A 13,142-nucleotide genomic window follows, 5' to 3' on the forward strand; every position below is an offset into this window, starting at 1 on the left:
AAGCACATACGCTCACACTGTGCCCTTAAAAGCTGGCTCAGCGGCCTTCCGAATGTCAGGGGACGTCACTGAGTGATGTCATAGGAAGGACTTTATATGCGATAGGAGGAATTCTTCTAGCCATACGCACACACACACACACACACACACACACACACACACACACACACACACACACACACACACACACAGGACCAGTGGACACAATGACAACACCATACCCAGAAAACAGGTTTATGGTAAAGAAAAGAAAAAAGGGTAACATGGATGAGCAAAAATAATAAAGGGTTGAGAAGAAAGTAAAAGAATGGAGAGGAGGTTAATGGAGAGGAGATGAGAGGAAAGGAGAAAGAAATACAGTTGAATGAGCAGGAATAAGAGGCACAAAGTTAGAGAAGAGATAACAGGACAGGAGGAAAGAGGATTACACAAGAGAAAGAAGAGATGAGATGATTTGATAGAAGCTGCGAGGAAAGAAGATTGAATGGAAAGAATGAGCAGAGGAAACTAGGAGTGGAAATGAAGAGGAGAGGAGTCAAAAGGGAGGACAGGGGAGAAACTGGAGGAAAGGAATGGAGAGGAGGAGAAAGAGATGATGAGGAGCCAATGGAAGTAACGAGAGAGAAGAAGAAGCGGGAATGGAAAGGAGGAGGAGGAGGAGGAGGAGGAAGGAGCAGGAGCAGTGGAGAGGTTAGGCAGGGAGATGGAAGGTAGGAGAGAAGATGAAAGGATGAGGAGGGAAAGAAGTGAGTGGAGGATCACCTCCCTCTCATTCCTCTTGTCCTTTGGAATCTTCCAAAATCTGCAGACACCGGAGGACTCAGGGAATCCTGGCCGCAGTGATATTACACACACACAAACACACACGCACACACACTTTCAGCTTAATCTGTCCAATTACACTGCTGCCAGCCCCCGTCTTTCATTTCATTCTTTCTTCCTGTGTTTTCAAGTCTTTTTTTTCCAGCGCTCATGACGCACTCTGGCATAATGAAACAGTTAAGAGGAGTCCGGTACAGAGGCTGGAGCTGAGAACAAGACGGGGTGGTGGTGGTGATGGTGGTGGTGGGTGTGTAAAGTGACACCACACCAGGGCACTATATTTACAACGTGCCTCTTTAACACAACGGCTATTTATAGCGGCCAGATCTCTTCTCAGCTTCTGCCGCACGCTGTTGCACCGTCACAAACACAGGCATCAGATGGCACTGCTGGATTTACGCTGCGCTGCTTCAGCCAAAGGGGACACGCCTTATCCTCTAGCATGTTCCTGCACAAACCCAACCTCACCACGCTCCAGCAGCCCCACAACCCATTCACACACGCACCTTCTGGACATTCGCTCCCTGCCACTGTGAATGTTTTCACACCTTTCTTTCCTCATTTCTTATAGATTTCTGTTCTCAATATTAAAGAAAGAAAAAAGGGACTTTTTTTTGGAGGGGTTTAAATGTGGTTAATTACACACATGTGCAGCAACATGCACAGCTGAGCAGGAAGAAAGGAAGCATTTGGATCCTTTACTGCTCTGAACTTAACAATACTGCGATTTAATAAAATGCCACTCAATAATGTCTATTATGTGTATGAACACAAAGATACTTAAAGCAGGGGCCCTGGGACATTTTGAGGGAACATTTTCCGACACCCTAACAATCATATCATTGATTATTATTATTATTGATTATTATTGCATCAAGTATTATTTATTAGATAGCAGTGACTCCCACTTTATAACATGACACACATATTGCACGAAGACACACACATCCATCCATCCATCTGCAAACCGCTCATCCTGCACACAGGGTTGCGGGGGGGCTGGAGTCTATCCCAGCCACACGCACACATAAACATTATAAATACGGTGTCTGAGGTGAGCATCCAGTGAAATCAAATATGAAAAAGGGCAGCTGAGTAAATGGGACAATATTTCCTTTTAAATCATAGAGGTGTAGAAATAATAGGAGTTATCCCTGTTTCTGTCATGGCTTGACTCGAGTTGTACGCACACAAATAAACAAGCACAGCTGACTCTCAGGTTTCTGGTACATGGAGGAATTTATTAACAGGATCATGACTGCCCCCACAGGACTGAGTCACTGTGTCTCCGTTTCTGTCACTTAGTGCACAAACACACATACACTCTGAAGCAAAAAACCCAATTACCCAACATTTTATCCTGTTTGTTCATATAAGTAATGTAGATTAAAAAAGACAATCTATAATAACTTCCCACTGTGCCTGTAGAAACATATTTTCACATCTAATTCCCAAGTTCAGTGTATTTATCAGCCTGCACCTGAGGGGAGCCACTAAAATGCTTCACAACATCACAAAACCCCACGGTGACCTTTATGTGGGACTACATCTCATCGCATTCAAGATATAAGACTGAGCAGCATTTTTGATTTTGGTCAGCAACAGGCAGGTTAACCCAGCTATTGCTCTTAATCTATTCTTTATTGTTGATTATAATACGGGTAGATGAAATCCAGTGTTCTGATTGGTTGAGAGTGAGTCACGAGGTGTGCATTATTCATGAGCGACGTGAATGACTGAGAGATCCAATGCTGTTTCTCTAGACTACTGAAATGCGATACACAACGTTTGGTGGCTACAACTATTTTGTGCTGGAAGGCATCTATTTACTTAGTATTTATAATTTCGCTGGTAACCGTATTATAAAAGCAATAAGGTTGACTTGAGGCAGGACTTAATCTTCAATAATGTAACAGTTTGAGGGTTGCACGTCGGGCCTAACAACACCCCTGAACTGTTACATTATTGGACGATAAAGCACAGCATCTCGTACCTTAATGCTTAATTACTGTAAACACTAAAGAAATGACTTGGCCTTGAGTGCAGGACGAATCGAAAGTGATTTTTAGTGTGACCTGTTCCTTTCCCTATGGGACATGACAGCGGACTGTGTTGACAATGTCAGGCCTTTAAACCAAAATACAGGTATGAGCTGTGTTTGTAGCTGCATGAGTGGGAGAGCTGTCGCTGTATGCGGCTCTGAACCCTGAACTGGTTTGTGAACTGTTTGTTGGGATTGTAGTGGTTAACCAGGTGCACGTAGACGCAGCAGAGGTGCTTACAGGTATCCGAGTGTGCAGGGGGGGTGTCGTCCGTGGCTGTGAGTGTGTTTACTCAACAGGGTGTTAACGTCAGTCAAGGAAGTTGTGTTTATCCTCACACGTGTCAAGAGAGAAGCATGCGAGTGTGTGTGCGCGCCACTTTATTTTGCCATCATCTCTTCGCTGTCCCTAAACACACACAAATACACACACATACGGAGGCTAACGTGTCCTGACTCAGCCTTTGTTGAGCCAGTGTTAGTTAGTTTACCCACCAGCTGGCCAATGCAACAACACAACATCCCAATGGTAGTTTTCCATGTGCGTGTTGCACGGCAGAGACAGTCTCTGAGAAACGTGGGATTTTTGTTGTTTTATCTATGGTGGGCGGTGTGAGAGTATCCCCACTGCTTCCTGCGCGCACACACACACATCCCCAGGATGATCTTAGTGATTACGCACAACAATGTGGCACATAGACAGAGAACAGCATCACAATGCATCCACTAATAACACACTGTAGTCAGGGTCGTCCCCTATGTCTGTCTCTCCGGGTCCTTTGGGAGGGTGTAGGTTTGTGGCCACTTTCCCAGCTTTCCCTCGGGGGGGGTCTGTTCCAGCTGCTGCCGCTCCACGCGGTCCCAAACCTCAACCCGCCTTCACTGAGCGCAGCCTGTGCTCTGACATCACTGCGCAGGCGTCCACGCACGGCCAGCGCGGACCGGAACCCTGCAGAGACGTCAAAGACGTGGCGACTGACCCGCGGACACGTTGGCGTCTCCCTCCGTGGAAGCTGTGGTTCTCGGGGCCTTTGAGTTGTAGCTATTCATGAGTTGCTATGAAACAAGGGATGTGTTTGATGGAAAAAAGCAGGATCTTAGTAAATGGCAAATGGAAGTAACACTGCCAGCATTCCAGTATAAAACATTAGAAAGTGGTGTAAACATCATGTGAACAACCGCTTGAATGTACGGTACCAGTCAAAAGTTTGGACACACCGTCTCATTAATTTGCATGAGAAAGTGTGTCAAAACTTTTGACTGGTTCCGTATGTATGCACAGCTGTCATTAATTCATCATTGCTTGGCCACTCTCATTTGCAGTTCTGAAGGATCATTTATGGTAGGCCTGCATTAACCTCAACCTCACTCACTTTACTAGTTTGACTATTTTTCTAGTGATTTGTAAGTCACCAACTTAGCAAATATTGATTATAATTTATTCAGGAAACATCATTTTGTGGCTGATGGTTTTGACTCACACGGCTGAATTTAGCTGCTTCAGTTTCATGTTCATGTTATTGTTCATGCTGGCTCACAGCCATTGTTAAGTTATCAGTAACCCCTGTGCTTCTCCTTGTGTGCTGTAAAAAATAAGTCCGAGCAGGCGTAGTCTGTAAAAACTGGCAAAATGTGGGTAAAGTTCATATTTGTAAAAATCTCATCGGTGAAGGAGAGCAGTTGACTTGTGGTTCGTAATTTCAGCATATGTGTTTGCTCCTTAATGTTCTGTTCATCGTGCATTTTTGATGGACCTTGTAGGCATCAAGCAGCATGCCTGGATAATCCCACTGTCCCTGTTGCACACCTCCTGGCACACCAGTCACGTTGTACACACACAAGAATATAAAACGCATGTTTGTGTGGGTGAAACTTTTGCATGGAGAGTGTTGGAGGATCTGTGAAAAAGCTTGAATGTGCTATGTAACATTCTTACCAGCCATGGTAGCTTATAGCTTTTATTATTTTCAGCTTGTGAATCTTAGTGTGCGTGTGTGTGTGTGTGTGTGGCATCGGGACAAATCTGTGGTCCTGGAGACTCCTGCTGTAGCAAAAACAACAGCGGAAGACAGATTTTGACAAACTGATTCTGTCACAACCATGATGCATTCATGTACAGGTTGAAGACAGACTTTTAGGATGGGTGTGGTCCAAACGAGGGCACCATAAGTAAGGGTAGGTAAGGGTAGGAGCTAAAGGATTGCCATTGGACCCTCCACTTTATGTCCCTGAGCAGATTTGGCATTGCAGACGTTTGTTATAGAATCATTTATTAATGACTGTATTTTTTTTACATTTTTTACTTGGTACTTTTTAGACTGGACACCTGGAGATGACATATTGATTGGAGGAGGATACCATGCAATAAAAGCATACAAAGCATCGGTCTTCAATTATGCAACATTGCCCCACAGCTATCAATAATGACGATGACTCATAACTGTCCAACATGTTAGTTTATCATGCAGGGCCCATGAAATGAGCCTCAGCACAAGCTTATTGTTGGGTATCTGACACTGTTGTCCGCCTTGCTTCCTCTTCCCCCCGAGGTGAACACTATCAGTTTTCATGTTCGCAGCTCTCACAACTCAATCTCTACAGAAAAGCGCACAGTGAAGGGAAAATAATCTTCTGAGAAATTTGGAGGAGGAAAAATGTAGGAAACGGGTCTCAGGGGGGAAGGTTGTACTATATCAGGCCTTGTTGAACCTCAACATTGATCTCATGAATAATAGAGCTCCAGTGGCCATGTGACGGTATTAAAAGTGACAGCCAAGGACAACCTGTTTCCATCATTCCTCAAAGCCAGTTAAACACAGTTGCACTTGTGATTATTTGTGTGTAACCTTGTAAATCTGTGACTAATCCAGTCTTATGAGTCTGATTACCAAATCATTTTAAATGACTGTATCCAAAAGGTCAACGTTAACTTCCCAAAAGATCAAGTTGAATCAAAGTTTTTTTCCGTTTGACTACAAATCCCTGACTCACCAAAGAGTCATCAATAAGAAACATCCTCAGAGAAAAACAAGTTCCCTGCTAAACAAGACAATGTCCTGTGTTTCCTTGTTTTTTCCAGTTTCTTAATTATGCAACGAAAAACAGTCCAATGCGCAGAGCTAACACACACACACACACACACACACACACACACTCACGCTTTCGTGTTTACTCGTGTTTACTGTCTGTCCCAACTCATCAGTCATTCAGCCTGACAAATCTCTGTGTGATAAATCTGCAAGTCTGCAATTTTCACCCCCAGCAGATTGTATCTTTGGGTTTGTTTCACCTGTTCTTTTTCTCATCATTTTATTTATGCAAGCAAGTAGTTAACAATGGGAGCAGGAGCCCTGAGCAGTGAACGGACAAAAGAGCAGAAACCAGTGGTGGGAAGTATGTGCATTTACTTAGCTTCTATATTTGACCAGTTGTAGTTTATGATATATAATTCTTTTACGTTTCAGAGGGAAATATTACTTTTTGACCAAACTCATTTTTAATTTTATCATTTTAAACCAAAAAAATCAAAACTAGTTACACCTCAACAAGCAGTAAAATGCTACTTAAATATCTCCGCACCCTCATTGACCCCCGCAGCACCCACACACCACACACAAGCACACTTCAACCCCCGGGCTGCTGAAGAGAACTGACTGGAGGACTGGCCTGTCATTATGGTATTACCTGCTCTAATGCTCGGGGCGTTGACATGTGTCTGATCACACAAATGCATCCACACACATAAGCTAGCGCACAGAATCCCCCGCAAGCACTTCTGATTTACACTTGAGTATTTTATGGGATCTCCCTGCTCAAACCTGCAACAGGTAGGCAGCGAGAGAGAGATTAGCTGTCACAGCAAGAGTTCGGTATGTGCAGAAAAGACCAAAGATTCCAAGAGCAAACCGTACCAATATGCAAATTCAAGTGGCACCTTAGCAGAGAGACGCCCCTCCCACATCTTATCTTCCAGAATGTTAGGTTAGGGCAGAGTGCCAAGACTGTTGGTGCTGGATGAGAGTTTAGGAAAGCCTTGAGATCAACTGCAGGCACATTCTTGCGTCTACAGGTACATGCCTTTGTCTGACTTCGGGCCTGCAGCAAAATGCAAGACACACTTATAGAATGACCTTGATGATGCAACGTCGAAAACTTGTCAACAAACAAGGCTGCCTTGGACTCACATTCACAACTGCAGATTTAATGAGCAGGAGCTCTCCTCTTGTGTACCGGTCACTTATTAACGCGTCTTTTCATTTCCTTGACCATCGAAGGCAGGGGTCCTGCGTTGCACTTTAAGTAACATATAGTGGACATCCTGTGTCCACTATTTGGAGCTAGACAACACACACACGCACACACTCATTCTAGAGACAAATTAGGGGATCATCAAGAGAACTTTATCCGAACCGTGGCGTGTGCGTTTTTGCGCCAAATTACCTGCCAAACCCTCTGCAGGGTGCGTTGATTTTGATAAAACAATCTATTTAAAACGGCCTCTTCAAAAACAATAGGTTCCCTGCACTTTGGTGCTCGAGGCCAAATGAACACTACTGCTCCGTTTTGTGTGCTTTGTTTGCAACTTGTTTCTGCCGCAGAGGAGTGGCCAACAAGTCCCTTATTGCCAGTTTAAATTAAAAGGATATTTAGTCACTGTTACAACCCTTTAGGAAAGAATTTTGCTGAATGGGAAGCACAGGAGCAGAGGTAGATGATGAGGTAAAATAATGTATAACGTTGCATTAGTTTATATAGTGTGATGAGCGTCCCAAGCCCACATCAGCGTTGCCCTGGAACCTACAAGAAACACCTGCTCACCACTCATCACGAGCTGAGTGGCCACACCTGCAGCTCGTCAGCTCCGCTGCATTTAAGCTGCAGGTTCAGAAGGAACAAGGAGGCCCCCTGGAGAAGACGTAAGGCTAAACCCTCTTGTGTGCGCTTGTCTCTCTAGGAAGCAGCGAGTGACCCGGCAGAACCCCTGGAGCACTGCACCGACTCCCCCACGAGCGGATTCACCACGAGCACCAGGGTCCGCAGAACCTCGCAAGCTGGACCTCTCCTAATTAAACGGTTGTAAATAAACCTTGCCCTCCGGGGACTTCACTTGAAACTGTTGTGTAGTCTGTTCCTTCCACCCCGCCACACTGGTGGAGGATGCAGGCATACTGAGTGGGAGGAACATCCGGAGGAAAACCTTTTTTTTTTTTTTTACAAAACTAAATCTTTCGTTTTTTCGCTCAGCCCCCTAGGCAGCCACTCCTTTCCCGGCGACATGGATGAAGTCATTGCACGCCTAACGGAGATCAGCATGCGCCAGCAACAGATAACTGAACATCTGGCGACGCGACAAGGGCAAACTGAACAAGAGTTAAATGAACTGCGCACGGCTGCTGCACGACATGTCCCACTACCTGATCCCAGAATGAAGGTGACCCAGCTGTTGCCGAAGTTGACAGCTGATGACGATGTGGAATCCTTTCTCCAAATGTTCGAGAATACCGCAACCCAGGAGGGCTGGGACCCTGGTGACTGGGCACGCTTGGTCGCACCCCTCCTCACGGGGGAAGCCCAGCGGGCATACTTCATGCTGCCAACTGAACGGGTAGACGACTACAAGGAGCTAAAAAGGGAAATCCTGGCTCGGCTGGGCCTCTCACCAGTCTGCGCTGCACAGTATTTCCATGACTGGGAGTATAGGCCCCGCCTCCCTGCCCGGGCCCAGGCCGCAGAATTATCGCGTCTCGCGCAGCATTGGCTGCTGGAAGGAGATCCCACAGCCGCCCTTGTGACAGAGCGTGTTGTCGTCGATCGGTTCCTCCGTGCCCTCCCGAGATCCCCTCGTCAAGCCGTTGGTATGCGGAACCCTAGCACGATTACTGAGCTTGTCGAAGCTGTGGAACTGGCGGAGGCTGTCCAACACCAGGGTGCTGGAGAACGAGCTCCGCCGTTTCCCCGGAGGGTGATCCAGGAGCGACGCAGGCCAGAGGGCAACCCGCGGTCTGAAGGCAGGCCGGGGCCTCCTTCTCAAAGAGACGAATCAATGCCCACCGCAGACCCCACACCGGCTCCAAGAACCTGGCTAGCGGGCTGTATCCTACATCAGGATTTGCCAAAAGGGGCGCCGAGGGTGGACGTAGAAGTCGATGGCCGCCCGTTCGCAGCTCTTCTGGATACCGGCAGCGCGGTCAGTTTGATCCAGTCTCATATCCTCTCGCCCCGCAGACTAACCAAGGCTACCATCCCGGTCACCTGCGTGCATGGAGACACGCGACATGTTCCAACCAGGAGAGTGACCATCTCCGCTGGCCCTGACTCATGGCCGATGGACGTGGGCCTAGTGAAGGATCTGCCGGTACCAGTCCTTATCGGTAGAGACTGGCCGGGCTTGGATCGCCTGCTGGCCGCGAACGTGCCATTTGCCAGTCCTCGACGGGCCCACCTCCAAAGGCGGCCAGGAAAAAGAACCAGTCATCGTCCCGTCTTGCTGGCCTCCGACAGCGGGAGAGATGGTGAGTCCCCACCCCCTCATTCTAACCTTTACCATGACCTTTTCCAACAGGTGACAGGAGGCGGGTCGTTTGCCAGGGAACAACGGGAAGACGACCGCCTAAAGCACTGCTGGGCTCAGGTGCGCATGGTTGAGGGAAAAGAAACTCAACCGGGGCCCCATCCTCTCCCGCATTTTGTCGTCCAAAACGGCCGGCTCTATTGTGTTGCACAGCGAAGGGGGGAAGAGAAGAAGTTGTTGGTGGTACCCCGAACAAAGACAGAGACGGTCTTAGAGCTGGCACACTCCCATCCCTTGGCGGGCCACCTTGGAGCCAACAACACCATTCAGCGGGTCCGTGACCGATTCCACTGGCCAGGATTGGACGCCGAGGTGAAACGATTCTGCCAGGCCTGCCCCACTTGTCAGAGAACATCTCCACGGACCCCTCCCCCCAGCCCACTGATTCCACTGCCGGTCATTGAGGTACCCTTTGAGCGCATTGGAATGGATCTCGTAGGGCCATTGCCTAAGTCGGCCCGGGGGCATGAACACATCCTCGTCATTGTGGATTACGCCACCCGGTATCCTGAAGCAGTGCCTCTTAGGAAAGCCAAGGCCATCGCCAAGGAGCTCTTCCTTCTCTATAGCCGGGTGGGCATCCCCGCCGAAATCCTGACAGACCAGGGAAGCCCTTTCATGTCCCGGCTAATGGCTGACCTGTGCGCCCTCCTTAAAGTGAAACAACTGAGGACCTCTGTCTACCACCCCCAGACAGACGGTCTCGTGGAACGCTTCAACCAGACCCTGAAGCGGATGTTACGGCGGGTCGCAGATGAAGACAAGCGGGACTGGGACCTCATGCTCCCCTACGTGCTCTTCGGAATACGGGAGGTGCCTCAGGCGTCGACAGGCTTCACCCCGTTCGAGCTCTTATTCGGACGCCAGCCCAGAGGCCTCCTGGACGTGGCCAAAGAGGCGTGGGAACATCAGCCGGCCCCCCATCGCTCGGTGGTAGAGCATGTGAAGGAGATGAGGGAAAAGATCGACCGGGTCATGCCGCTAGTCCGGGAACATCTCGTCAAGGCCCAACAGGCGCAGCAACGGTATTACAATCGAGCCGCCCAGCCACGAGAGTTTCAGCCAGGAGACCGGGTCATGGTTCTTGTCCCCAACTCCGCCTGTAAGTTCCTGGCCAGTTGGCAGGGCCCGTACACCGTCATCGAGAAGGTTGGGCCGGTCACGTATCGTGTCCGACAGCCAGGCCGGCGAAGAACAGAGCAGCTCTACCACATTAATTTGTTGAAGAAATGGGTGGGGACAAGGGACCAGCTCGCCGCCCTCGCCACCATCGACTCGCCGGTAGTGGACATGGACGCCCAGCTGTCGGCAGCCCAGAAGTCAGAGCTGCAGCACCTGGTCTCTCAGTTCTCGCATGTGTTCTCCTCCAACCCCGGGCGGACCCAGATCCTCCAACATGAGATCCACACACCACCCGGAGTGGTCGTCAGGCAACGGCCCTACCGAATCCCAGAGGCTCGTCGGAAGGCTATTGAGGAGGAAGTCCAACACATGCTGAAGTTGGAGGTGATTGAACCATCCAAAAGCCCTTGGTCCAGCCCGGTTGTCATGGTACCAAAACCGGATGGCACCCTCCGCTTCTGTAACGACTTCCGGCGCCTAAATGAAGTGTCTGAGTTTGACGGATACCCCATGCCTCGAGTGGATGAGCTCCTTGAACGTCTGGGAAGGGCCCGGTATATCTCCACCCTAGATCTGACCAAAGGGTATTGGCAGGTGCCCCTTTCCGAAACAGCCAAACCCAAGACGGCTTTCACTACCCCCAGTGGACACTGGCAATACCGGATCCTTCCCTTTGGCCTACACGGAGCTCCGGCCACCTTCCAACGGATGATGGACATCTTGTTGAGGCCTCACCAATCCTATGCCGCAGCGTACCTGGATGATGTAGTTATCCACTCCGAGACTTGGGAAGACCACCTAAATCGGTTGCGGAGGGTGCTACTGGAGCTGCGCAGGGCTGGACTCACCGCCAACCCCCGAAAATGCCATCTGGGCCTGTCTGAGGCGAACTATCTGGGTTTCCAGGTGGGAAGAGGAGTCATCAGACCCCAGGAAAAGAAGGTTGAGGCAGTCCGCGCCGCCCCAAGACCCAGTACAAAGTCCCAGGTACGAGCCTTCTTGGGGTTGGCGGGTTATTATCGATGTTTTATACCTAACTTCTCCTCTTTAGCCTCCCCTCTGACAGACCTAACCAGGAAGGGTCAGCCAGAGAAAATCAACTGGACGCCCGAAGCTGAGGAGGCATTGAGAAAAATAAAGATGGCATTGACGGCAGAGCCGGTCCTAAGAGCGCCAGATTTTGGCTGTCCTTTCCTGCTGCAAACAGATGCGTCCGATACAGGACTGGGAGCCGTCCTGTCCCAGATTCAGGAAGATGAGGAGCATCCTGTCTTGTACCTCAGCCGGAAGCTGACCCCGGCCGAAAAAAACTACGCCGCGGTGGAGAAGGAAGCTCTGGCCATCAAGTGGGCAGTTCTGGAATTACAGTATTACCTCCTAGGCAGGCGATTCACTCTCTTTACAGACCATGCGCCCCACCAGTGGATGGCCCGCGCCAAGGACACGAACGCCAGGGTGACACGGTGGTTCCTGGCACTCCAGGACTTCCACTTTGAAGTCCGGCACCGTGCCGGAGCAGCAAACTCTAATGCGGACGGCCTTTCTCGGATCTGGTCGGCTTTTGTGGGTCTGTCAGGGGTCACTCCCCACCAACCCCGTACATCACCCCTATTAACATCCTATTATTCCACCAGGCCAGGACAACGCTTAGGGTGGGGGAGTGTGATGAGCGTCCCAAGCCCACATCAGCGTTGCCCTGGAACCTACAAGAAACACCTGCTCACCACTCATCACGAGCTGAGTGGCCACACCTGCAGCTCGTCAGCTCCGCTGCATTTAAGCTGCAGGTTCAGAAGGAACAAGGAGGCCCCCTGGAGAAGACGTAAGGCTAAACCCTCTTGTGTGCGCTTGTCTCTCTAGGAAGCAGAGAGTGACCCGGCAGAACCCCTGGAGCACTGCACCGACTCCCCCACGAGCGGATTCACCACGAGCACCAGGGTCCGCAGAACCTCGCAAGCTGGACCTCTCCTAATTAAACGGTTGTAAATAAACCTTGCCCTCCGGGGACTTCACTTGAAACTGTTGTGTAGTCTGTTCCTTCCACCCCGCCATAATAGACATGTTCCATCTAAGGCTGCACTCATTGTATTCCATTCATCCTGGGTAAAGCTTATGACAGCGAGAGAGATCGTGAAATCTTATTGTTGGTATTTATGAATGACACATCTTTTAATAAACAAAAGAGAATATTTTGCTTTTAAATGACCCATCTTAGCACACAGCTGTATGTGAACACACATCATTCATGGCAAAGTCGTAAACTACGACAATATGATAATAACGGAGACAAAAATCCCTTTTATTCATTCTCCACTTCTCAAGGATGCTCCAACAGCCATTCCCACTCATTTTGTTCTTTCTCAGAGTACCGTTTTATTTAAGGACGTCTTTAATGTAGTAGAGCAGCATAGATGAGTCCGGCCAAGAAAATGAGAACTAGCAGAGATGGACGCTCGCTACTTAATATTGGAAAAAAACAAAAAGAAAGCCATGTAAGTCCTTTTTTTCCTGCTAATGATTTTGATTTTGTAATATTTTATTCAGTGAAAGGGTGTAAAAAAATAATCAAATAAATATTATAACCAA

General features: G+C 48.8%; 1 protein-coding gene across 1 annotated transcript; it reads left to right on the forward strand.

Annotated features, from left to right (window-relative positions):
• Window positions 1–7,619: 7,619 nt before the first annotated feature.
• LOC144389638 (uncharacterized) lies at window positions 7,620–11,734 on the forward strand. Its single transcript, XM_078095077.1, has 2 exons — window positions 7,620–11,543; window positions 11,608–11,734. Exons 1-2 carry the CDS (start codon window positions 8,139–8,141, stop codon window positions 11,617–11,619), a joined length of 3,417 nt encoding a protein of 1,138 aa, XP_077951203.1. The 5' UTR covers window positions 7,620–8,138; the 3' UTR covers window positions 11,620–11,734.
• Window positions 11,735–13,142: the final 1,408 nt, after the last annotated feature.

Source organism: Gasterosteus aculeatus, chromosome 20 (genome assembly GCF_964276395.1).
Source record: "Gasterosteus aculeatus chromosome 20, fGasAcu3.hap1.1, whole genome shotgun sequence".
Taxonomy (NCBI): Eukaryota; Metazoa; Chordata; class Actinopteri; order Perciformes; family Gasterosteidae; genus Gasterosteus; species Gasterosteus aculeatus.